At 41.4% G+C, this 27,121-nt stretch overlaps 1 protein-coding gene across 8 annotated transcripts in view; it reads left to right on the plus strand.

The window, feature by feature from the left end:
• ST8SIA5 (ST8 alpha-N-acetyl-neuraminide alpha-2,8-sialyltransferase 5) overlaps positions 1 to 27,121 on the plus strand; it is an 80,420-nt gene that overhangs the window by 41,032 nt on the left and 12,267 nt on the right. For 7 of the 8 annotated variants that reach the window (XM_061450560.1, XM_061450558.1, XM_061450559.1 and 4 more), the window contains 4 exons: positions 8,029 to 8,136; positions 19,629 to 19,721; positions 22,754 to 22,840; positions 24,830 to 24,974. In XM_061450560.1, coding sequence (XP_061306544.1) covers positions 8,029 to 8,136; positions 19,629 to 19,721; positions 22,754 to 22,840; positions 24,830 to 24,974 — 433 coding nt within the window. The remainder of the gene's footprint in view (positions 1 to 8,028; positions 8,137 to 19,628; positions 19,722 to 22,753; positions 22,841 to 24,829; positions 24,975 to 27,121) is intronic. The other variant, XM_061450566.1, reaches the window with a different exon arrangement.

The following is a 27,121-nucleotide window of genomic DNA, read 5'->3' on the forward strand; positions in this document are numbered from 1 at the left end:
ATATAATACCCCATGACAGCTTTCTTCAACTTTGTTGTGCGGGGATCTAGGCCTACTTCTGTCCATGGGAACAGCTTCTTCTTAATATTTGGCTGAATATCTAGGCCAAATCTGCTTTCTGCTCTTGACCCAGATCTGTTGCCTCTGTATGACAAGGTAATGGTTGAGTTATGCGAATGCCTTAGCATTCAACACCTGTAAATCAAAGCCTGTCATCCAAAGTGGTTTAAACCCTGTGACATTTCCTTCAAAACCATCTGTTACAACATGCCATAATTTTGGGAAAACTAGCTGCTTCTTCTCTCTCTCTGTGTATGGGCAGGTACAAAGTTCAATCTCAGCTACACACGCAGAAAGCCAAGCCCAGAACCCATTCTTTGTGATTTGAGCTGTGTTAACCTATGTCCCACCAGCCTGTGCATGATCACATCCTCAATCACTGACCTCCACGGCCGGTGTTGCAGACCTCCTGGTAATCCAGTTTTTTATTTTTGACCTGATTGGAGTGTCCTGATCTTTCACTTGCTGGATTTGGTTTAGACATAAACACTGTGCAAAGCTTTGCATTTTCTTACTTTTCGCTGTTCCTCATTCTTACCCTTGATAGCTTTTTCGTTTCATTTCTCATTCTTTAATTCAAGTGTATTCATTGCTCAGCAGTCCATTCCTCCCTCAGGCAAACTGTGAACTTAACCTCTCATTTCTTTGAGGCATCCTTGCCCTCTGTTGCTTGCATCCATTTTGCTTTTTCATCAGTCCCGCAGATAGTCACTGTCCTGCTACGTTCTCTTTATTTAGCTACTTCTATGCTTTAATGCTCACGATGAAAACCTTAAAAGCAGTCTCTGTCACTGGTAGTTTCATGGCATTCTCCATAAGAACAACCACAGCCAAAGCTAGGCTTTTCATTGTCCTAGCTGAAAATCTTGTGCAGTCAGCAGTTTGGAGGTAGGAGGAGATTGAGCCATTCGCTTCTGTCCACGGAGAGAGGGAGCACTACCTACCCCTGTGACTGATGCTGGGTACAGGCACATCAACTCTAAATGGCATTTTGTTCATCATCTTCAGCATGAGCCCTTAGTGCAAATGGGGCACTGTGGGTATGCTGAAGAATATACTGCAGTTTAGGGGCATTTGCCCTGATACTGAACATATTAGTTCTGGAAAAGTGAGATGCAAAGTGATTAGCTCAGTCAGATTGCTAATGCTGTGGTGAGACTGCTTGTGGTACCGATGATGCATCAGGTTATCTTTGGAGTGAGCTGTGATCCCAAATGTCAGAATTTGCTGGTATCTATCTTAAAATGTTTGGCTTGATTGTCATTTTTTCATTGTAAAGAAAACAATCTGCCTCGCTGTCATATCATTCTGTTGTGGCATTTGAGTTGCCCCTAATTATTACAAATAATGTTTTAATCATGAATAATTCTTACAAATAAAATTGATGCAGATAATCTGTTACTCATTGGATGTTTATCTTCCAGCCATAGAGGAGAAACTGAAAGATCATATTATTTTGAAAGGTATCCTTTGATGTCCTGGATGTCCTTGTCAACACTGTGTCCCATTTTAAGCAGACCACTTGAGTTTTGCCATTGTGTGTGTTTCATCTTTCTTAGGAAGTGATTTTATATCAGGTTTTTCAGATGTTGGATGTGGATATCTGATTCAAAATTTAACCCAAACGTGAAAAGTGCTACATGAAACAAACCCCTTTTCTTTATAATAGTGGTTAGAATCCAGAAGCTTCCCACCTATGTTTCCAAATCTGCTCTTCGTGCTAGTCAAAATATACTCCTCCACCACTTTAATACTATCATTTTCCTGTAACATGCAGAGCCAAGCTTGTCCCTGATATAATATGGCCAAATGTGTGATGTAATCAGATGTACCTGTTTCCAACATTCTCTATCCATATTTTTCTTCTCATGGGACCTATATTATTGGATTTCTTTCTTTTCAGTGAATATATCATTCCTTCTCTGCCACATATTTTCATGAGACCCGCCCCCCTGCAGTCCTGCATCCAGCTATGGGGCAACAACGCAGGAGGGATGTGGAGCTGCTGCAGCAAGGCCAGAGGAGGCCACAGAGATGCTGCAAGGGCTGGAGCAGCTCTGCTCTGGAGCCAGGCTGAGAGAGCTGGGCTGGTTCAGCCTGGAGAAGGCTCCTGAAGGGAAGACCTTAGAGCAGCTCCAGTGCCTAAGGGGGCTGCAGGAAAGCTGGAGAGGGGCTTGGGACATGGGATGTAGGGACAAGCCAAGGGGAATGGCTTTAACCTGCCCGAGGGGAGACTGAGATGAGCTCTTAGGCAGAAGCTCTTCCCTGTGAGGGTGCTGAGGCGCTGGCACAGGGTGCCCAGAGAAGCTGTGGCTGCCCCATCCCTGGCAGTGTTCAAGGCCAAGCTGGATGGGGCTTGGAGCAAGCTGCTCTAGTGGAAGGTGTCCGTGCCCGTGGCAGGGGTTGGAGCTGGATGAGCTTTAACGTCCTTTCCAATAAAAACCATTCTATAATTCTATGATTATTATTATCTCTGTTGGCCATTATGCTTCTCTTCACTTGTGCACAGTAGTCTCTCACATTGGAGACTCCTGATATTCCCATTTCTTATCCAATTTCCTCTTGTTCTCTGATCCATTTTAGTGAGTGTTTTCAATTATGCTCATCTGCAGGTCAGTCATGCATACCACTGTTTTCATTTTATTTTCCATACACCCCATGGGCACAGTGAGTCATAGTTTCCTTATTTCGCAGAAGGAACTGGATCTTCAGCAAAATTAACCGCCTGACTTTCTAATACCTAGCTGTTAACAGGCTAGAGGCATTGCTTTCCATTTGCAAAGAGAGTAGTATGATCATTTAACACTGAAGTCTTCAGTTCCTCCTCTTAAGGGCATGAGAATTATGAAACAGGGAAACTGAGATACTGTGAAAAGGAAGTGATTTTCCATTGACTCTAGGGAGCCTATGCATGACCTGGACTGTCTGTGTTTCCTGTGTTTGGGTAGTTCGAAACCCTGTAATGCAACAACATGACCAGGCCTATAGAAATGTAATTATTACAGTATAATGGTATATACAGAATCAATCTGTATTTTATTAGCTTTTAACTGAAGTAGGAGCTGGCGTCAAAAATACTGGGCTTGCTGTCACCTCCTAAAGGCTTTTTTGATAGGAAGACTGTATATAGAGAAGGAATATGAGAATTGCTAGAAATAAAGAGTAGGACTAGTGAAGGCAAGTAAGAGATGGAGCTCAGAAAGAAAATTAAGTAATTTGTCTTTCTCTTGGGGACATTTATATCTTCCTTTCACTTTTCCAGAGAAGGAGTCTGTAGACTCCTCTGCTTCCCCTTGCTTGACCATCTGTGGTAGTCAAGCAAGCTGAGTCAGATTTTGGCTTAATTTCACCAATATAAAATGACATTATTTTCTATCTGGTTTTGCTTGCTTCTGGTTTTAGTCTTCCTCTGGCAGATGCAGGATGGGGGTAGTGGTATCTGTCACCTTCAAAGATGAGTGGAAAGAGCTTGCTGGCTGGGATTATATGAGATGAGCTGGTGGTTTTTGGGGAATGTGTTGGCACTGGAGTGGCAGGGGTACTTTTCCATGCCCTCTCCTTGCACCACTTGTGTAATGCCCTTGTTGTCACTGGGTCCTTGTTACCCACAGATGTTGATCACTTAATTACTCAGCCGTGTCCACCAAACTGCTCTTATACCTTCCAAGCAAGTGGGTCTCTCTTGAAAAAATTCTGCTGCATACTCATGGCCTGCTCTCTGGTTAAAGCCCAGACAGGACTGCCAGCTGAGCTTGAAGTCTGTTGGGTCTTCCCCCTTTGTTAACTGTAGAATAGCTCCCTTTTAAAAGCCTTGCTTCTTGTCTGAGCTGAATTGTCACCTTCCCTCCGTGCTTTAGAAAGGTGGTGAGACAACCCTGAGGTGGGATCTCAGTGGGATGGCAGCATGGATATGAGTCTTCATGCTGCAATCTATCCACTTGTTCATTCTTGCCTTACAGTTCAAAAGACTCATAATTGCTTGATATCCTCTGCTATTAAAATCTCCGCTTCTGCAGGAGTTGTCTCTTGTTTGAATTGTGGCAACAGGCTTTTTGCTTTGCTTCCTGCTGCTTCTTGACAGCTGGTCTTGACAAGCACTTCAGAATTACTGCTGTTTTGTTAATTTTCTGTTTTTTTTCACCCTCTCCTGCTACACTTACATTGCGCCAGTGTTTATTTGACCACATACTGATTCAACATTTACCATTCCTAATTAGGATCAAAATATTGCTTTGACATTTACCTGAAACTTAAGGTCTTTGTTGCTAAGACATCCCACTTCACAGAGTTTCTCTAATGTAAGGCACATTACTCATACTCTTATTTGTTGGGGGTAAGTCCTGTGCTTAGTGATGCCCATAAACCTTAATGAGAAATTTGCTTACAGTGACTGGGCAGGACATAGCATCTCTGCAGTAAGAGTGTTTCTGGTTATTGCATTTTTTAAAAAGCCTTTCCTTGTCATCATCATCATCACACATTGGGGAAATGTACTAATTTTAGAAGGAAATAGCATTAGGGCAAATTGAGCAAATGGCGAAGTTCCATCACTGGTAATCATTGGTAATGATCCCACGTTTAAAATTAGCTTTTCTGTTTTTTAAACTCTTTGACATGCACTGTCTAAATTACATGGGAGACATCTATGTCTAAGTAATTTCCTCTGCTTTCCTTCTTTTATTTGTTCTGCTGCTTTTTCTTTTCCTTTTCTGTTTCCATCCTGCATGTGCTTTCCTAATGCAATTCTGATTCACAGTTTAATTCACCTCTTCTTTGTTTACCTATTTAAATGCAGTTACTGCTGAGAGTGAATTTAACTACAGTAATATGCCAAAGAAATATACTGATGGAGCAGTTGAAGTCTGTTTCCTACTTTCTCAGGCTGTTGCAGATTTGGCCAGACAGCTTTTATGAACATTTACTACTGACAGCTGAGAGGATTACAAAACTTTATACTTTTAAATTGAAATCTCCCAGCTCAAGGCTGATTGAAATCAATGGTAGAACTCTCAGTAATCTTGTTAGAAACAGAATTAACTCAGGTCAGTGCTTTTTAAATGTCTCATTCTTGATTTCTACTTAGTCTGTATACTACAAACCATTATTCATGGAAGTTGTTCTTACTAGGAGGAAGAAGTTTATTGTTCCACCATGCCAGAAAAAGCAGAGCAGCAGCTTGGTCTCAGCCTCAGTCCTATAAGCTGTGTAATGCTTCTTTGGTAGTGCGTTTTGTGTGTACTCAAGTCTATGTGTTCTTAACCTCTGGAGTATCTGGAGTTGAAAGAAGAGCACCCTGTGGACCCCTTTCCCTGTCACATTCAGGGGCAGACACTTGGCTTACTCCTGACCCTAACCTCAGCTCAGCACTTTGTGCTTTGTGCTTACCATGTTGAAGAGTCATACCTCAACCCTTTCTTGCCTGTGTTAAATATTTTTGTACCTCAATTGGATCCCGTATTCTGCCATTTCAAAGCTAAGTATTTTAAGCTGTTCATCATAAGACATACCTACCATTCCTCAGTGTTAGTCTTCCTGATCTCCTCTTGGATATTACCCAAAATGTGCATGTCCTCCTTTAAACTTGAAGCCTCAGCTGCAGTACGCCCTGTTCCCAAAAAAGGCTTGATGAGAGGAAGGCAATAGAGTGGTTTTATCATCTCTTTTGCTTTATGGACAGATTCACCCCCCTCCCTGGAGCTTTACCTCCTGCTGTTATTTGCCAGGATGTTAGCTATGCTTTAGGAAAGTTCACCTCTGAAGGATACAACGACACCAGCTATTAATCTAGATTAATACAGTTTCATATCTAAGCCCAAAATATCTAGTTTAAAACCAATTAAAAAGTGCAATTCCAGCTTGTTTTTCCCACACTTCTACCCTTTCTCCCCATGTATTATTCAGTGCTGCCTTAGCAATTAAAACATATTTTTAAGGCCATATATATAGATGCCTTTTAAAGAGACATGCACATTCAAAAAAATATTTTTCCATACCAGTTCCAGTATGGCAAAAAAATGTGTTAGACTGTGGTACATGGTAGATAATCACAAGTGTTTATTTCAACAAGCCTAAAAGTGAAGGTGTAAGTATGCAATATCATCTCATTTTTCTTATGGGGATCAGCACAGTCTCTTTGGCTTGTTTTGATTTTCTTGGAAAACAGGAAAATTGCATTAATGTATTTAAGTAAGAAGTAATAAGAATGGATCTCCCATGAGCAAAAATTTGGCTTCTGTAATTTGAAATATTCCTTTTTTACACTTAAAAGCAAAATTAGATTACAGGAGAACATGCAAGAAATGAAAATGCATTTGGAAGAGTCAGAGGAAGCTTTTTTAAGATTTTCATAGTGCTTCTCTCCTACCTTTTTTTGTGGGAGGCAGCTTGAGAAGGGAGGGGAACAGCTTAGGATGGCTCTTTAACCTGCCAGAGGGGAGATTGAGATGAACTCTTAGGCAGAAGCTCTTCCCTGTGAGGGTGCTGAGGCGCTGGCACAGGGTGCCCAGAGAAGCTGTGGCTGCCCCATCCCTGGCAGTGTTCAAGGCCAGGTTGGACACAGAGGCTTGGAGCAAGCTGCTCTAATGGAAGGTGTCCCTGCCCGTGGCAGGGATGAGCTTTAGTGTCCCTTCAACCCAAACCAGTTTGTGATTCTGTGATTTTTAAGAACCAGTTCATAGTGGAAGGTGTCCCTGCCCGTGGCAGGGATGAGCTTTAGTGTCCTTTCAACCCAAACCAGTCTGTGATTCTGTGATTTTTAAGAACCAGTTCAACTAGGTCATGTGAAAATGCCCGCACTGCAGATATTTAGACAAGGTTGTCTTAAACTAGCTGACAACCAGAAGTTACATGCATACATTTCCACAATACAGAACAAATGAACTCCTACTATATGTTTTTGGAGCTGTTTAGAGCCGCTCCACTTCTCTGCTGCAGGAAGCCAGGAGTCATTATTTTCACACCTCATGTTGTTGTCCCGTCTTAATTTTCTGTGTTTGTAACTGCTGCCAATTGGCCTGGAGGATGGATGTGGTCTGAGAAATTTTCCAGCCATTGTAATAAGCCTGTGGACCATGAAAACTAATGGGGTCCTACTGAATGCCCTTTCATGTGGGCAAAGCAGGCTGGCAGATTGCTTCCTGGCTGTCCCTGCAGAGCCCAACCGGGAAGTTAACTTTCAGTATTGGCAGCACCAAATGTTCACAACTCAGCTGCCAGGCTTCTGAAATCATGAAATTGGGTTAAAAAGGAGAAGATTAAAAATAACAATCTGCAGGATTCTTTTTCGTTGACTTCTAAGCTAAGGGAAAGACTTGACTTGTGTTGTCAAATGTTTCTTCAGACTCAGCCTTTTAAATTCATGTGAAATTTCCTCCCAACTCTAGGTGTAGTTTCCAGATGACTATAGGCATCATGGGTCTTGGAATGAATTTGTGAAAGTTTGGAAAACAGATGATGATTGTGATATGCATTGACTTAAAAATGTCATCTTCCCAAAGAAGAGAAGCAATATACTGTGACTCAGAGAAGACGTCAAATGAAAATTCCTTTGCTAGCATGGCCAAAAAGTCAGAGGAATGGCCCAGTGCCCACCACATTTAACTACTGTAGTTGTAAAATTGAAGTTTGGAAGGTTTAGTTCTTTGGCCCTGCAGTTTTCCATGTCTCCAGCTTTTTGCACCTTCCTCCACTCCATGCGTATGTATGTTGTTTATGAGCACAGATGATTACTGGCCTCCCAGTTTGGCTGGGGAGTCTGGTATTGTTTTCAGCCAATGACTTGTAAAGTCTATGGGAGGGGAAAATTGGTTCTTTCCACCTTGAGATGATGTCTTTTGGTTCTTGATATGTTATTGGTTTTGATGAATGTGTCATAGTCGCATTTCTGTGTTAAGAAAAAGGACATTGAGAACTCATGCTGATAGACTTAATGAATGATATCAAATATAAACTGCCTCGTTTTCTTGTTAGAGGACTGCAGTTTAGCTGGCAGAATGGTGAGGAATTGGCAAATTGGACCGGCACCTTTAATTTCACGGATGACGGAGCAGTGAAGAGTGGCAGTGACACAGGCACCAGGTACCAACACCCGAGGGAATGACTAAAGAGACCTCTCTCTGTTTGTATAAAGCATAACTTGAGTGCAGGCTGTATGAAAAATGAGATTTGCAACCTTCTTTGGCTGCTTGGTACTACTCCCCATGGCACAGAAGATGCCAGGGATACACACACGCTGTGCTGTTTAACCCCTTCAAGGCTTTGGGGCCATTTTGTAATATGCCATATTCACCTGTGCAGTACACAGGATGGGGACTTCCATGTCCTGGTCTCTCCTATTTCTGTTCTCCCACCAATGCTATGTGTCAATGTGACAGTGACAGTTTGGGAGGGTGGGACTTGGGTGAAGAATGTCCCAACATGACAGTATTGATGCACACAGAGGACACTGGCCCAAGGCTTCCTTTATAAGAGAATATGTATTCTAAAATACCCATAGTTTAAATTGAAATCCTTCCAGGGCCTAGTAGAGAAAAATGTTCTATATAGATAAGACTGTAGTATTTCCTTTATTGACACTGCTTTTAAAATCTGAGAAGCACTGATGTGCTGTTGAACTTTTTGTACTGATTTGTGGCAGGATCCTTTTGACTGGCATGTATCTGAAGGGTCATGGAGAGCCATGTGCATAGTGAGGAAACTGGCTATAGTCGTGCCTCAAGAGCTCCATAGCTATCACAGGCCATCTGCATAAATACAGGTACAGGTACAGGGTGAATAATTGGGGTATCTTCCTGGAACCTCAGTTGTAGAAGTTAAAAGTCCTAAGTCATGTATAGTATCAAGTTCAGTAAGTAGCAGGGATATTTTAGAAAGACTGTAGGTGAAAGAACAAATAAAATGAATTAAAATAAGTTTACAATTAATACCTATGTGTAAATAAAACACTCCCTGGTTAAATGACATATTTTGTTTAAAAAACCTTCATTGTGTTAACTGTACACCACTGTAGCTGTGGAGTTGATAGCATTTCAAAGGCAAGCAGAAGTGCAAAGCCTGACCTGCCAAAACCCATCCAGTGTCACTGAATCACAGCAATGCTGCAATTCCTGTTGCTGTAACCTGATCCTGTATGAACAGTACTTGCTGATTTAACTAGTTAAGGTTCTTTAGAAAATGAACCAAAGTAGGCTGCAATTTTTCACTCAGAGGAAGGGAAAAATGGTTAATTATCTATGTATGTTGCTATCTATCTATCTATCTATCTATCTATCTATCTATCTATCTATCATCTATCTATCTATCATCTATCCTTTTGTTGCCTTCTTTGTGTAGTCTGTAAAGTCTCCAGTTTAGGCCCTTGGCATATAAAAGAAGTGAATGTAGCATAAAGATGTGAGAATATTAATAAGTATAGATTTCCCCCTCTATATACTCTTTCTTGTCAGAAACAGTGAAGCATCATTGCTTGCAGGATAGGGAAGCAAAACTCTTGACTGCAAAATACATACTATGTGCAAGGCACTGAATGCCACTACTATTCTTAATATGTTTAGCCTCTTGACAGACAAAGAGGTTCAGGATGCAGGTGTTTTTTTTATACAAACAGGCTCAAGCTGCACAAGTTAGACAAAAATTTCAAAGGTTATAACATCAATAAAAGATGTCAGTTTCAAAGTCTATGTCGTGTTAATGACTATGGATCTGAAAGAGGGGGATTTTGAGTTAAAGGCTGCAACACACATTGCACATAAGTGTGTTGTGGATTTTATTTATACATTTGCCTACTGTCTGAAAGCCAAGAATATAATAAAATAAAATAGAACTGTATTATATATATTATATATATAATTTTATATATATATAATATATATATTAGAACTGGAGGTGAGAGTGTGGTGAGTACTGTGTCATAAATTGTTTACTATTTACCTTTAATCACCTTTCTTGCTGTGTCATCACTAGACATCCTCTGAGGGTCTTAATCTGACACCCCACTTCAGGCTGTTGAAATGAATTGAAAACAAGCCTTCCTGTGATGAATAATTCTTTCAACCAAATGGAAAACTTGCAGACTGCATTTTACTGACCTGATTTTACTTGTATATATTTATAGGTCTCCAGAGAGATGTCTAAAGTGCACAAAACTATTTATACGTCTGTGGTATTAACCCATGTATATTCTACAACTACTCTTTATGTTTTAATTATGTAACTTAATATATAGTGTAGAGACACTGACAACTCATTCTGTAGGAGTGATTTGTTGGATAAAAATGAAGGACTTTGAAAGCAAAAGCACACTGAGAGAATAAAAGTGCATTAGAATTACAAGATAGCCGGTCTTCACAAGAGTAGTGTCCATATCAGAACAGTAAAGATTAAACGTCGCATGAAAATTGTAAGTAGGAAAGAAACAAAGAATGTCATGTTATTGATCTCAAGATAAGCTAATTCAGACCTTAACTGATGTACAAAGTTAAAGAGTGGCTTGCAGTTGGAATGTGTTTACTGTGCAGGGGAGTTCATTACACAGCTTCAGAAAATGAGCCATTTTTTTGTGCCATTTGCTTGAGCCATTGCTCAAGCAAAAATACCTTTTGCTTTTTATCTTTCACTATGTATTACAAATCTTACAACATTCTTGTGGGGTGTCATGATTTAAGCCCAGCTGGCAACCCAGAAAACATGCAGCCGTTTGCTCACTCCCCGTCTTCTTCCCCCCAGTCCCGAAGGGATGGGAAGGAGAATTGAAATAATGTAACTCCAATGGGTTGAGATAAGAACAGTCCAGTAGCATGTATAACACAAACCACTGCTGCTACCACCAATAATAGTAATGATAAGGGAAATAATGAGGGAAAAGAATACAATAGCTCGCCACCCACCGACTGATACCCAGCCCGACCCAAGCAGTGATCTAGCCCTTGTGGGTAACTGCCCCCAGTTTATATACTGGGCATGACGTGCTGTGGAATGGAATACTTTTTTGGTTAGTTCTGCTGAACCCAGGACATGGGAAATCAGGTAAAACGTTCTACCTGGTGCAGTCCTAGAGCCTTGATTCCTCTGTTGTCTTTTTAATGTTTTACAATTTACTGGGGTTTTGAGTCTTCATGCTTAAAGCATTTTCTGCTGCCAAGAAGCTGTCTTAGTGATATGATGATCTTTCTGTTATATTGGTTGGGTTATGATGTTCTCTGCCACTGGTCCGAGTTGAAGATTTCAATGTAAGACTTAGGTGTTGACACCACAGAAGCCTTTCACAGGTGAGAGAAGACATGAGCTTTATGCTTTTGGGCCTGTCAATTTGTACAGTGAGTTCTTCAGTATGACAAATCTGGAGCTTTGTCCCCAGTGGCTACAAAATAGATGTCTAATCAGTTGGATTCATCAAAATCACATTTTTCAGACAAAATCGCATTTTTCAGTAAGGCCTTGGGCCATCAGACCTCATTGGCCAGGACAGCAGCTGAAAATGTACCCACTGCTGCTTGTCAGCAACTGGTCATGTTTTGATACAGCTACTGTGAAAATAAAAAACACCAAAGTGTACCTAAAACAAGAATTCGGTATACTCTCCAATAAATCATTCTAGGTGACACATTTTACAGTAGGAAAACCTCTAAACAAAGATGCATGGCAATCTGTGGGAGAGATGACCTAGAAAGCACAGGGGGTAGTGGTGTTGATTTGGAAGTATGGTCTGCAAGGTGGGCTTATCAGATGTGGGTGAGCAGCCTGCAGATGTACCCTGGATTTTGCTATGTCATTTAGGGCTGTTTCTGCTTTAGCTCCTGCTGTTACACCTGCAGCTGTTGCAGCAGAGCTGTATTGGGTAGTATATGAGACCAGTTGTAGAGAGAGTAAGAGGACAGATGAGAAGGGAACAGCGTTAGCATTAGCTGATTAGCTGGAGTGGCTGTTTGCTCAATTCATACTGCTGTTGTGGTATTGGGTAGCAGAGCCAAACAATCCTCAAATGATAAAGAAAAGGCTCTGGGAACACCTAAGAGCAGCTTCCAGTACCTGAAGGGGGTCTACAAAGGGAGAGGGGCTTTGGACAAGGGCCTGTAGGGACAGGCCAAGGGGAATGGCTTTAACCTGCCAGAGGGGAGACTGAGATGAGCTCTTAGGCAGAAGCTCTTTGCTGTGAGGGTGCTGAGGCGCTGGCACAGGGTGCCCAGAGAAGCTGTGGCTGCCCCATCCCTGGCAGTGTTCAAGGCCAGGTTGGACACAGGGGCTTGGAGCAAGCTGCTCTAGTGGAAGGTGTCCGTGCCCGTGGCAGGGGTTGGAACTGGATGAGCTTAAAGATCCCCTTGAACTCAAACCACTCTGTTAATTCTGTGATCTGTGTGTTGAGATGTGAAGACAGATCAAGATCAGAATGTCAGTGCCACTTTGCCAGGAGCTGTCAAAGTCATTATGAAAAACATATCCTCAGGGTATCACAGCTATGGTCAACTGTACAAACATGTAAACTGTCTGTGAAGTTAGGGGAGCAGATCAAACAGGAAATCTAGAAATGGAGCACCTCTGAGATTTGACAGATGGGTGAATACACTTTTCTAAGGTTACTTGTGAGGTACATGTAGGTATCAATGAACTGCTTTTAAAGGACAGAAATATGAAAGCCACTCCTCTTCTCTGGAAGATCACACGAATTTAGGGCTGGTTCATGGAAACACTTTTGTTGTTTTGTTTTTTCTAATTAAAAATCTTCAATTTGGAAGATAAGCAGGCTATCTTGGGAAGCTGACTTTGTCTTGGTGGATGGACATTTCTGATGCTGTTTATTATGAAAATCCAGACAGATTTGTCACACTGTAAAGAAACAAATCTAGCCAAGCCTTTCAAAATATCCTAGGTGGATAATCAGGAGGTTCATGGGTTAATAGCTTTTAACCTCAATTGCTTGAATCTCCCGGGATACATGAGCTCTTGTACAAGAATTACAGCTCTTGATTTTATTTTTTTTTCATTACTCTGGTTCTTCTAGAAAGAAAACCAGCCTTGCATTAGAAATGCCATTTCTGTCTTTAGCTTCCAGCCACTGGATTTTATTTTTCCTCGCTATACTGTATTAAAAAGCTTCCTGTCGCTACTAATTGCTTCCTGGTACAGTGTTGCCCTACTCAGTCACCATATGTTTAGATTAAGCTTCATACGCCTCTCATACTTTTTAGAACCCAACTAATTTCTGCAGGTCCTTTTGTAACTCCCACCAACATCTCAAACCCTCAGAGATGAAATATCAGAACCGGATGCAGTAATTCAGAAGAGCCATTACCACATAGTGCATACAAAGATGTATGACCATTTTCTCTTGCTTATATTTTATTTTTTTTACATGACAGTTTATAGTGACACATTTTATTCACAACTGCAACCATATACTGAAAGTTCATGATCAGTTAGACATCTACTACATCAGGTAGCATTATAGATGAAGATGGTAAAGTGGTTTAAACCACTTAATTCCAGTGACATTGGCATCAACGGCTGGTCACCAGGAGAAGTGAAAACCATCTTTTTTTTGTGTTTGTTGTCGCCAAGGAGGTAGTCTAATAATTTAACGAACCTACGTAACAGAACACTTGTTGCTTCTCCCTCTTTCTTTGTGCCCACCGCACCTTCTCTTTCAGCTCTGTCTTTCAAGCACCATCTTGTAGTGGACCAGTCAACACAACTCTCAAATGGCAGAAACACACATGCAGCAGTGTGATTTTTTTGTGCTGCAGCCCGAGTGAAGTGAAAATTAATCTAAGGACATAGAACATTTCTGCTTCACTTGCCAACTGTGAGAGCAGGGGGATCTCATTTAACATCGGTATGCCCAGGTGTTTTCTTTTGCAAGGTACAGTATGAAAGGTTGTTATGAGTTCCATCAACTTCAGAGACTGCTCTTGTTCTTGGTGGTAGTCATAGACACTGTGCAGCATCTATGAGAGCAGAGCCCAAGGTCCCTGTTTCTGCCTGCCATGGACTTACCTGCCGCTCACAGAATCATTTAGGTCAGAAAGGACCTTCGAGAGCCTCTACATCAACTTCTTTATCTACCAAACTGGGATTGTGCCTTCCAAACGAGGTCAAAGTAATCTTAGGAGAATATGCCATGTGAAGTGGTAGGATCCATTCTTTGAGGGGAGAAAGCTCACTATATTGATGTCAGACCCTTAAACCTTTTGACTAAATCTTGTAGGTTTTGAAGTTGTTACATAGAAATATTAGTAGAAGCAAAGTGATTTAGTCACAATGTGCTCTCTGATGAACTGATTTCAATGCCTAATTTGCTTTGCTCTGGATGAGTTTTCCAGAGCCCTTATAGTGATGATATGCTCCACCTCAGCTACAGCAGTTTGAAGATCCCATTGTAGCCTAGTCAGATGAATGTGAATCCCCATGTGCTTTGGGGAATGTGCTCTGGAACACTTGCTATGTACCTGAGTAGTGGCGGTGAAACTAGACCTGCGGCTGGCCATGGATCTGCCCAGACTGATGAGCGCAGGCATTGCTAATTGGACAGTACTCTTAGTATTTAGCAGAAGCCTGCACGACTTGGTTCATTTATTCTCATCTCTTAGTCACTGGATAATGTATATTTTTGGAAAGATCTTTGTTTTTCCTGCAGGGTAGGTGGAATCCTTCCTGTTACACTCTGTTCTCTTGCAGCATAAGTGCTGCAGCCTCACTGCAAACCGTGCAGAACTAGTACTGCAGGAATGAACAAAATGGAAAGGCAGCTTGTGCAGGAGAAAATGCTCTTGTTTAAAAGATGCTTAACACCCAATTGTATTTTAAAACCTTTGTTCAATATATCAGACAAATCAGTGCCTCAATCCAAGTGTCACTTTAAGGCAGGATTGAAGTCCCAGGCTTTTAAGTTCATGTAGCCATGATCAAGAAAAGCTTACTTTTGATCAAAGCAGGAGTAACCCAGCTGGAGATGATCAAAGACTTAAGAGTTAGCTGGTGTACTGGGAAACCAAATATGTCTTTCGCTAGCAAGCTCAGTAAGCTGCTCAGCTGGAAGTGAGGTTGCAATGGGAGACATGAAGGTTGGAAAAGAAGTAAGGCTCAGTCAAAAAAAGGAAAATTACAGAGTGAATAGCATCTCATTTCTGGGCATTCAGTGCTGAGAGCCATAAAAAACTGGTGTCCTCTCTGAGCACTTGCAGCTTGTGTGGTGTTCAGATAGAGCATCTGATGCTTGGATTTAATGTGGATTTGAAAGCAACAAATGACTTGCATGGACACAGAGCAGTGAGCCATGGGAAAACGCAGTCCCACATGCAACTGTGCTATTTGCTGCGATTCCCTATTATGAAGAATCATGGATTATTGTGTTGGTTTTCCAGTAGGCTTATGACCTTCTATGGGTAAAAGCAGTTTAGATCTCAGCGGGGGAAGTGAAGGCAGTGCAGCGACAGGATATTTTGCTGGAGACGCATCAACTCTGTTTTATGGATATAAAACATGACTGTGATAAAAGTGAAACACAGCCCTTTTCTGTAGCACAAGGAGTAGTGTAGTCAGGTTTGTCACTTGTCACTACTCAAGAGCATAAGTCAAAATAAACTGCACTACACCCTTATATCTTAGGTGGATATCACGCTGAGGAAGATGATGAGGAGGACAGTTCCCATTTGTGCTAATTAAGCTTTCTGACAGGCAACTACTTTCACAGGGAGCTACATGGTTTAGAGTGGGAGTTAATAAGCAGAAGCAGCACTCAGAGCCTAGGGAGTGGGTGAGACTGATGCTTCCTCTGGGAGAGCATGTGGGGCTGGTCCCCAAACACTCCCAGCAGGACCAGACCCTGCTGAGTGGAGGAGCTGTGTTTAAAGGACATCCGCAGGGGCTGAGGGAACCCGTGTTCCTTGTGCTAGAACCTGGTGTGCAAAAGCTGTGTTCTGGAGAAGTGCAACATGAAGCACTTCTGCTGGAAAAGGTTGGCCAGTGCTCCAGGAACCTACCTCTACTAGTTTGCTTCAGTGTCTGTAGCGAGAGGGGGGATTGCTGTGAAGCAAATAAATACATGGACAGCTCTCTTAGGAGAAAGAAAATAACCTTTTTCTAATAGTCTGTTGACCAGATACTGTCTTGCGAATTCCTTGATGCTGATGTAGCATCATTAATGGTGGCAACCTTGGTGCTGCAGCATCAGTAGCGTTAACACTAAGGAGGCGTAGTGCCTGACTGTCTGCTTCAGATGTGGTTTTGGGGCTTATGAATGACAGCTCAGATGATGATTATTCAATGGCTTAGGCACACTGAGTTATTTTCAGTTGAGCTTACCCTGTGGCCAGTAGCATCTTCTCCGCACTCAGTGCAGCTGCAGGAAGCACGTGTCCCATTGGCAGTGTGTCATCTGGCCTGTTTCATGGATCCTCCTGCACTTCCCTAATGTGGCAAATGGTCAATTTGACACTCCCAATGACTCTGCTGGAAAAGCTGGAGCTACTGTGAGAGTTAGAGACTTGCAGGACAGTTCTGTGCTTTTTGAAGCTGTAGCGTAATGGAATAACTCTCCTACAAGTGTAATGCTGCCTTGTAGATTTCCTTTCAGACCCAGAAGTGATTTATTTTTACCTTGTACTTTCATCGTTACCCTTCTGCCTCTGTGGTAACATGTCTTTTCTCATTTCTATTTTCAGTTTGTGGCTTGGGTATACAGGCAGTGATCAAAGGGAATGCCTGGGACTCAGGAAATTTCATCTCTGTTCCATAAAATGACATCTTTGTCTCCAGTACCACGGCCTGAAGCCAGCTTTCCCCTGCTGCAGCATTCCCATATGATAGCATGTGCTGTCTAGTATCTGAGCTGCAGTTCTCTAAGCAGCAGAGCAAGAATTGCGCAGGAAAGATAAAAATACACATTAATCTAGATTTCTTCCATTCTTACCTGTCCTTAGACACAAACAGGTTCTGAAATCCAGAGGTATGTGGAAGGGCAAAGTCAAGGCTGACAGATATTGCTTATGTCCCAAGAGGTAGGAGTGGTGTGTAATGTGCTGAGTGTTGCATTTGGATGTATATCTGCCACTAGCTAACATGTAGAACATGCACATTCAGGGTCCCAGCCTTGTCTGACTGAAAGAAATAAAGAATGGTTACGCCAAAATACAGTAGGAAAACAGTATTGCAGAAGGACAAAAAAGTTTGTCTGGACTAGTAGCCAGAGGGGACTCCTTCACCGCTGTATAATTCTGTGACCAGGAATAAGTCCTGTGGTGTTGGCTCCTGAGAGAGAGATTTCAGTTTAGTTTATTCTGTTAATTTTATCTGGAGTACATCCACACAAGGCTTTGGCCTGGTGCAGCCTGGTGAGTTTTTAATCTAATCTCAGTTGGAGCAGCTTTCGAGTACAGAGGTTGCTCAAGTCCAGCTCAACAAGCCATGCACACAGAACATGTGCCAGTGCAATGGGTCTCAGCTACTCTTTAGTGAAGGCTGAATGCCCAGGTGAATGATTGAGTTGGAAGAAGAACCCAAGCCTTTTGGTGAGAGTCCAGATGAAGGTTCATGTTACGTGAACTGTATCTCCTTTCTGGAGGCTCTGGAAGTCTTCTCACAGATTTGTCACTTTTGTGGAGTGCTATAAGTACTATAATTTCATAGAATCATGGAATGGGTTTGGGTTGGAAGGAACCTTAAATCTCATCTAGCTACAAGCCCGTGCCGTGGACAGGGACACCTTCCACTAGAGTAGGTTTCTCCAAGCCCCATCCAACCTGGCCTTGAACACTGCCAGAGATGGGGCAGCCACAGCTTCATTGCCTTGAAGAATATGCCAACAAATTTCCAAATAGTCACGTCTTTTAAAGATTGCTGAGCTATTTGGTTTGGTTTTTTTCTTTTTCTGACAGTAATCAGATTATCTCTTTATTAGGAATCTATGATGTTCTCCTCCTGCCAGATTCTAGGCATAGGCTTCCTCCTTTCAGTCTCAAGGTTTTTGCCCCTCACTGGATCACAGAAATGGTTGGTTTGGGATTTTTAAAAGCTGAGGTGGTGAAAACCTCAGGAAGAGGTGAGGGAGACACTTCCTAAAGCAGCCTCTGACAAGACAGAGATGTTCCTAGTTGGTAGCAGATTGCTTTGGGAGGCTCTTTGACTTCTTCCAGTCAAATACTATAGTCCCTTTCTCCCTTTTATGGGCTTCTCTCTTCCCTGCTTTATCACATTGGTGTCTGGATGTACTTAGAGGGCAAAATTCAGAAGCTGCTTGCTTTTAGATGCTTCTGGCCTTTGGATGCCCTGTTGCAGATACCTGGAGATGTTTTCTGGACACTCTCCCTTCCTACAGTTCCTGGGGGGTGTGTAAGTGCTTTACACTTCTCCAGAACAGATCAATTTTGAATTCCCCGAAATTTTGATCTTAACTACAAACATGAACTAATAAGGAAGCTAAAAAGTCTTTCCTACTTAGGGATCATATATTCAGAACTGAACAGACATTTGGGTCAAACATGGTATTATTTTAAAATGACAGAAACCCAAAATATTACATTTCCAGTGATAGTTTAAATAAAGCTCTTCCAGGAATCTTGTGTTTTTCTTTCATATTGAAAATCCAAAGCATAGTTTGGAGTTACAGCCTCATGAATTCTGAGAATTTAAAGGATTCATCAAAATAACTTGCTCTAACCTTTATCATAATACCTACTCCTCCAGGTTGTTTCCTTGTATTTCTTCATTATGCTCACAACTGCTATGTGGGTATGCACAGGTTTTAGGTATTAGGTTTTAATACAGACTTCTAATGATAAATGGTGAAACTGATACAGAGCTTGGTTTAAACCCTAAATATTTTTTGTCATTTGAATACAATCTCTTTGAATTCACTGCACAGCCTGGGCTTTCTCTGTCCCCTAAACATGAGTAGCTACCACTGTGTTTTGTTTCCTCTTCACTCCAGTCTGATGGCTAAGGTAGAGGAATTTAACAACAACAACAAAAAAAATGTCAATACTTTAATTAAGAATAGCACTGTCATTTGTTCTGAGCATTCAAATCCTTTTATTCTCAAAGCCAACTCAGTTTTTTGGAGAAGAAAATCCCAGGTTCCCATCCCCTCCAAATATACCAAACGAGTAAATCCCAATTAAATTCTCAAATGCATAGAGCTATGCAAGTCTCCACAGACAAGATGCAACCTCCAGCACTTTGCTTTCTACCCAGGAGCAAACTTTAAGGTACTCTTTTCAGCATATTCAGACACCAAAGGATGATGGGAGCAGTGTTCCTCGGGTCCTCGGTGCTTTTCCCTGACTTGCAGTGGCAACTGTCACATGCTGACTGCTGGAAAGGTATTTGATCCTTGTTGGTGCCTATAAAAGAGATGAACTCCTGTAGAGATGGCCAAAGTGGACATACATGGGTGGCTGTTCTGCCATCAGCAATGACATCTGTGTTTCAATGTGAAGTAATAACGTGCCTATGGGCCAGATAGCATAGTGTAAAGTTAGGCAAAAATCATAACTAACAACGTTAAGCAAACTGTTGTTGATGGGTAAAGAAGTATGCTAGTCTAAGCCCTATTTGCAATCTTTCTTCTTGTTCTTCTTCAGGTATTTTGAGTTTTATGAAGGACCTTTGGAATACAACTCTACTAAATGCTTGGAATTACGGCATGACATCATTGAGGTGAAGGTTTTATCTATGTAAGTATGAATGAATGCTTGCTAAAAAGAATCATAGAATCTTAGAATCACCTTGTTTGGAAAAGACCTTGAAGATCATCAGGTCCACCATTGCCCTGGGCAGCCTGTTCCAATGCGTGATTACTTGCTCTATGAAGAAATTTTTCCAAACTCCAGTCTAAACTTGCCCTGGTGCAGCTTGAGGCCGTTTCCTCTTGTCCCATCCCTTGTTCCTTGGGAGCAGAGCCCAGCCCCTCCTGGCTCCATCCTCCTGTCAGGCAGTTGTAGGGAGCCATCAGGTCCCCCCTGAGCCTTCTCTTCTCCAGACTGAACCCCCCAGGTCCCTCAGCCGTTCCCCATCACACTTGTGCTCCAGGCCCTGCTCCAGCTCCATTGCCCTTCTCTGGCCCCTCTCCAGCACCTCAATATCTCTCTTGTAGTGAGCGGCTCAGAACTGAGCACAGGATTTGAGGAGCAGCCTCACCAGTGCCCAGTACAGGGGGATGATCACTGCCCTGGCTCTGCTGCCATACTGTTGCTGATACAGGCCAGGATGCTGCTGGCATTCTTGACTGCCTGGACACAAGCTGCTCATGTTCAGCTCTGTCAGTCAGCATCCCTGTGTCTTTTTCCATGAGCAGCTTTCCAGCCACTTTTCTCCAAGCCTGGAGCATTGAATGGGGTTGTCATGACCCAAATGCAAAGGTTACTTTTCAGGTAGGATGAAAATTATAACTTACAATGACATTGTCAAAACATACAAGGCTCAAGAGATCCCATCAATAGGTATTGCATCAGAAATTCCTGAGGTTATCTTATATGTACAAGTAGTGACATCAAAGTTTGACCTGAGGTCCATTTAAAAAAAAAGGAGGCTTTTCACATACATTGAGGCATTTTAATCAGGCCCGTTATCATTCTTTGGAATAAAAACCAGTGTAATACTCAATACCAGGTGATTAAAGAATAAGAACAGCCAGAATGACTCACAGCAAGAGTAAGAACAGCCAGAATGACTCATAGCTCTATCAAGGACAATGGCCAGTAGCAAAGGCTATGAAATTAAATGAAAAGGTTAGCTGTACCTGATAACATATAGCGTCATGGGGACTTGCTGGGTGGTAGATCGTGACTAGACTACAGTAATCAGAGCAGACAATAGACTTCTCTGTTAATTTGTTTAGATCTTTTCTGAGGCCATTTGTACTTTTGACCGCCTCGACCAGCAATGAGTTCCACAACTTAATAACACTCAGTAAAAATGATGAAAATGTAATTAACACAAACAACAAAATACCTGGAATTTGTCTTTTGTGGTCTGTTCATCAGGAAACTAATGAGTTGAATGAGATGCATCCATGAAGCCATAGTGATGGAATAGGGCCAAAAAGTGAGGTTGCCAATGAAACTCATTGGGCAGAGCATAGCAAAGTATTTTTTATGTTGTCCTTTTGTATTTTCAGCATTGCACTGAGTTTAGGTGCTGGAATTATACCTAATCCCTTACATATCTAAAACCACTGGGTTAGTAATCTTACAATCTACAAACTTTATTAAGTTCTGTAAAACACACTGAGAATCTCAGCTGAAAATGCAGCTATGCAAGTGCATAGCATTAAGCAACGGAGGCTACAGAAAATCAATTTGTTTCTCCAGGTGTGCATGATTTAGAACATGTTTCCCTCACTGATTTCATGCACAGAAAAATGTAGGTTATGTCCTTATCTTCTGCATTTGGTACTGGATGGAGGGAATACACAACTAACAAATTTGCACTGCTTGCTGACTTGCAGTACTTAAACATAAATAGAAAGAATGAGAATGTCACACTTCTGCCAGTGTTTTGCTGAAGATGGGGAGTTTTTAATTGTTTTTCTGCATACTTATCAGATGGTACAGTAATTACTAATTTTTCTTCTTCATTTTATCCACTGGCACATAGAAGGTAGTACACTCCTGCTCAGCTATAGTTAGCCTTGCTTTTATGGAGATGCCATTTGACATTAAGCTTTTTTACTATGCTTGGTTCTTCTGATGTGCCTGCTTCTAATGTGCTACATTTCCTAACTCAGTCCTCACAGTAATGGAAGATTTCCAAGTTAATGTGCTCTGGTGGGCTACAGAAAGTACAGTATGACCTAATTCCTGGGAATTCCTAAGTTCTACTCACTTTAAATATATAATTATCTTAAAAGTGTTTGCTTTATTCAAACATCCAAAGCCCTCCCAGAAGACAACTCATTAAGACCTATCAGTCTTAAAGTAATTTCAGACTTCAGAATTTCCTAGCCTGATTATGAAATTGCTCCCTAACTCTAGATATTTCCAAGGCCTTCATTATCCCTGTTGTCTAAATACATATATGAACTCTAAGGTTGAAGTGGTTGGAATTGATGATATCACCAAAAATATGTCATATCAGCCTAGTAGACATAGGAATGTCATTTTTTGGATATAATTAAAAGTATGTTTGCTAACAGAGAGGGAGGGAGAGATCCTTATGTAAAGAGCTTTTCATGTCCTCTTGCGGTCACAGATGCTTATCCCTACATGTGTACTCTTGCAGTTTATAAAATGGATTTAGCAACTGTGCTGTTCTGTAGCATCTCACAGATTAAGATAACCTCACCAAAATGTAATGGTAGTTGGCCAAATTATCTGAAGTATCCTCTTTTCCAGTACCTCCTCTGCTGGACCCATCTGCTAGGTGCAACTTTCCTTCCCAAAGCTGCTGTAGTTGCCAGACACTCATTAGCTTCCCAGCAGACTGTGGACAGACATGCATTAGATGCTTCTTGCTTTATATTGCTTTTTTTATCCTGAAGAAATGAAGAGTGCCTGTCAGGGAATAGAAACCAGGCCCAAATATCTGAAGAGGTCCATCTATACTTGTGTTTTCATGGTTTTTCATTCATACTACATCTGAGCAGAAGAGGAAATAAAAATACTAAGATGTTGCTTTCACTACACTTTCAAAAGCATGGTCCCCTGGCTGCAGCTGTTTTAGGAAATGAAGCCTTTGTAATTTAATTTTCTTTCTGTTTATATTTTAGGGTGAAACAGACTGAATTGTTTGACAGGTGGAAGAACCTACAGATGTGCAAATGGGAGATGAATGTCACAGAAGCTAATTTATTAAAGTAAGAATTGTCCACATTAATAAGGCTGAGTAAGATTTACTTTAAGTTTAGCTTCCTGTAGCTACCCATACCTTTGTGTGGCATGTGGATCAGTGTTACCAGGAGAGGCAGGGAATTTGGTATAGGAAAGACTTCCAGGTATGATTCAGGCAGAAGTGAGGAAGAAGCCAAGCCTTAATGGCTGCGCCTAATGCATCAGCCTAACTCTCTGGTGGTGTAAAATTGATAACATCATTGGCAAGACATCTAATTTGTCCCTAAAAATACTCAAATGGGATTTTCCTGTTGTGGTTTAGATACTGTCAGACACTGTTTGTGACTTTTTTAATTTATTTTTTTATTAAAAGCTGTTACTCCCTGACTGTCTAGATATGTTAACTGGTCTTTGGAGACCTCTGTGGCCAATTACTGTAGCACTCTGTCTTCCTTCATGTGACTTCCTCTTTGCTGAAGATCCACCATGGTGCTTTCAAAATACAACTTTTGAAACTGGAGTTGTGAAAGCAATAGTAGAATGAAGCCAAACCCATATTTGAATGCTGAATGTTGATATATTTGAGGCCAAATTTGAGCAGATCTAGAGAAAACACATTATTTCAGAGTAAGTGGAATATAGACTGGTTAAGTCACTGGCAAGATCCAGTGCTGTTGTTTAGAATAAGGCCCCACAATTTTCTTCTGAATTGTCTTACATGATTCCAGGAACTAGCTGTCATGAGTTAATGAGAGAATGTGAAAATGCATGTCCTGAGTTAGTCATTAACATCTTTAAAAATAACTAATTGTTAGTCCCAGGCTCATAACAGTTTTTCCAACGTGAGCGCCACACAGGAGTTTTTTTAGGGTTTTTAGTATACTTTTTTTTTCTGGAAGTGATTTGATGGGCAATTATCAGAGCCCGTATTGAAGACAGGAGCCATTCAGGATTAGAGCCTACCATCTTGAAGACTGTTTGGAGTAAGGGAACTACTGATTGTACCCAGAATGAAGCATATTAAAGTGTGGAGAGGAGCACATTGAAATAAGGCGGCCACTGCAGAGGTAGGGACAGTCAAAGAGGACTATCTAAGGAGGACCATCGTTCTGTCTCAGGCCACTAGCACTAGCACATTAGGCAGGGTGCATTGTGCTATACATCCTATACAGTGCATTGAGACTTGTCTGCTTAGCATCCATCTGTTGGGGCCACATCATATTCCTGATGCGTATATACAAGGTCAAAGGCAAAACTAAGAACTTTAAAGTTTTTTTATAATCACAGTTTTTGTAACTCACAGTTGTCTGGTAAATGGGGTAGTGTCTTTAGGTACTGCTGTGTTTAAGTCCCTGCCTTGCCAAGTTTTCCACATTCCCAGATGAATACTTTAACCCCTACGTTTGCTGCCCAGTGATGAGTAAATAGTTTACAAGAGGTGAAAGACCTCTAAAGCAGAGAGGGACTAATTCATTAGGATGGTTTGTAGAGGCAGAAGCTCAGCTTCCAGGTCTGGAGCAGGGCATAATTTGCACATGTATTTCCTTCAGTCTAGAAAAGGCAGGTATAGAGATCTCATTTCTCCTTTTCTTTTTTTTTTTTTTTTTTTTTCCCATAAATTACTTTCTCAGGGAAAATGTCACGGAATCTGAAATTTTCTAAAGGAAAATCTAGCAAACTAGCCAGGGATGGAGCTTTCACAACTTCCCTGGGCAACCCATTCCAGTGCCTCACCACCCTCACAGTAAAGAAATTTGTCCTTATATCCAATCTAAACTTCCCCTGTTTAAGTTTGAATCCGTTACCCCTTGTCCTATCACTACAGTCCCTAATTAAGTGTTCCTCCCCAGCAACCCTATAGCCCCCCTTCAGATACTGGAAGACTGCTATGAGGTCTCCATGCAGCCTTCTCTTCTCCAGGATGAACAGCCCCAACTTTCTCAGCCTTGTTAGGAGTAGTAGTAATTGCAAATCCTAAATCATCCTTGATCTTATTTCTCTCTTTAATTTTACAGGTCTACTTTGTCAAAGTGTTGCAATGCCCCTGCCTTTCTGTTCACCACCCAGAAAAATACTCCCTTGGGAACTAAACTGAAGTATGAGGTGGATACTAGTGGAATCTTCCACATCAACCAGGAGATCTTCAAAATGTTTCCGAAGGTGCCTCATTCTTCTGCCCATTTGAAGAATCAACTTCACTCTACTTGCTGCATTAGATACTATAGCCAAGCATTTAGCAGTTGGCTGGCTGACATTTCTACAGACTTCATTGCTTTTACTTTGAAAATGTTTATTTTTTATATGATATTTTAGTTGATTATCCTATTGTCTATTTGTCAACTGCTCTAGTATGCAATATAGATATATTTTCCTGCAGTATATTACTGACCTAGTAGCAAAATGGCTAATGAAATAAGTTAAGAAAGCTGAATAAAAGAGGCACTTATTGATCACAACTTTTTAAAGGGTAATATTCATGTACAGTAAATCCAACATTTGGGGTAGACCTGCTTTTTTGAGGGCATGATTATTTTATAGTTCATATTCACAAAGACAGACTATTTTTATACTTATTTCTGTTTCTAGTTTATCTGTGAACAGGCTGCACAATTTTTAAATATATTCATCATTATGATTATTCAAAATTTTTTCATCAAATAATCTTTGAAATTAGGGCCATTCAAAATTATAAGCATGTGGCAATTCCCGTTACACATAGTGACTGATACGCAGAAATGGGTTTATGTGACTGCTGATTTACCATGGGGCACACCTCATGAATTTAAAATGGCATATTTGGAGGGGACAGCTGAAATTTATTCTTTTCAGAAAGTCAGAAAAATATTCAAGTTAAGTACTTCAATTTGTGCCATTAAAGTTGTCCTTCAGGGTCTAACCACTTCTAATCCATTTGCTTTTTGAGGACTATGAATAGGTAGGGTAGTGCTGTTATCTAAATGTACATGTGGGGGACTGGAGCAGAGCAGGGAACAGGCCTATATCCAGGAAAGCACTTTAGCATCTGAAAACATGCAAAGAATGGATACATCTAAGTCTAGGAGTATTATCCACAAAACCCTGCCTGACTGCACAGATGAATGCATGAAAGCCTACATACCTGCCTACACTTTTTGTTAGGACTCTTACAGCTGCAGTTATATTTAACCAGGTATGCCTTCAGGGTGCTTTGAAGGTGCTACCATGGGCCGAACTACCTTTGGGATTCCCTGGGCAGCTCCTATGTAGCTAAAGCCTTCCTCTGTGTAGGAGCATGGCTGTAGCATGGTAAATGTAGGAGATGAAGGGCTGAAAGGACAGGAGCAAGACTTTAAAGGCAAGAGCCTTGTGCTTAGTGCAGAGACTGAGCTTCTGACCTCTTTTTCAGTACTGCAAAGGCATTTTGTGTTAAGAAATCCCCGGATAAAGCAGAAGCAACTCTATATTTCCTCTCTGTGAGGCAGCTGCTGCTTTTCTCAGACAGGTGTAATTGCATGCCCTTTTGCCTCATGGCTTATGAATGCTGTGGAAAGATACTGGGAATATGCACCCAGAAATGTCATCCCACTATCGCATCTCTCTGTAGTTTGTGGTATGAAATTACTGATAAAATATGTATGTACTGAAACAAGTGCTCTCATGCTTACATAAGCACATCTCTACATATTCATAAGGTGTAGCATGGCTCGATTCTGCGTCACAGCCCTCTCACCCTAACGGCCCACTTCTCAGAGATGTGATTTTCACTCTCTCTGGCTTCAGCAGCAGCTGCATGTCTGCGTATGAAGACAGAATTTTGCTTGAAGATTACAGAAGGATGCATCCTACACAAGTCCAGAAAGGTGCCTGATTTTGGGCTATAGGCACTGCTGGTAGTACAAGTGCTGATTAATAATCATGGGTACTATTAGGACACTTAGTTCTAGCAAACACTGAAATCTGGTCTAGGTTCTGATAAATAGGTGTGGCCTGCTGTCTGACAGTGTTCTTGGGCTTTACTAGCTGGTCTGGAGTGAACAGATGTCTCAAAAGCAGGACATCAGAGCCCGAGGAGCTAGCAATTTGTAGGCAGCTCAGAAGGCAGTTCCTGTGGTACGCTGATTTTATGGTTCATGCCCTCATGTGGAAATCAAAAGGGAAAGCAAGTTTCTAAAATTACTCCATCCATTATTAAGTCTGGACAAAATCAGGTTATTGTTTTTTCCCCCCTCTGAGTTATTTGCCTATACTATATCTAATTGCAGAGAAAACAATCCTATTCATATGTACATCATGGGAATATTGTGGGACAGAACCAGTGTCAACTTCCT

This window comes from Pezoporus flaviventris, unplaced genomic scaffold (assembly GCF_033815535.1).
Source record: "Pezoporus flaviventris isolate CSIRO_AGI_PZ_B2104156 unplaced genomic scaffold, CSIRO_AGI_Pfla_v1 ptg000010l, whole genome shotgun sequence".
Lineage (NCBI taxonomy): Eukaryota > Metazoa > Chordata > Aves > Psittaciformes > Psittacidae > Pezoporus > Pezoporus flaviventris.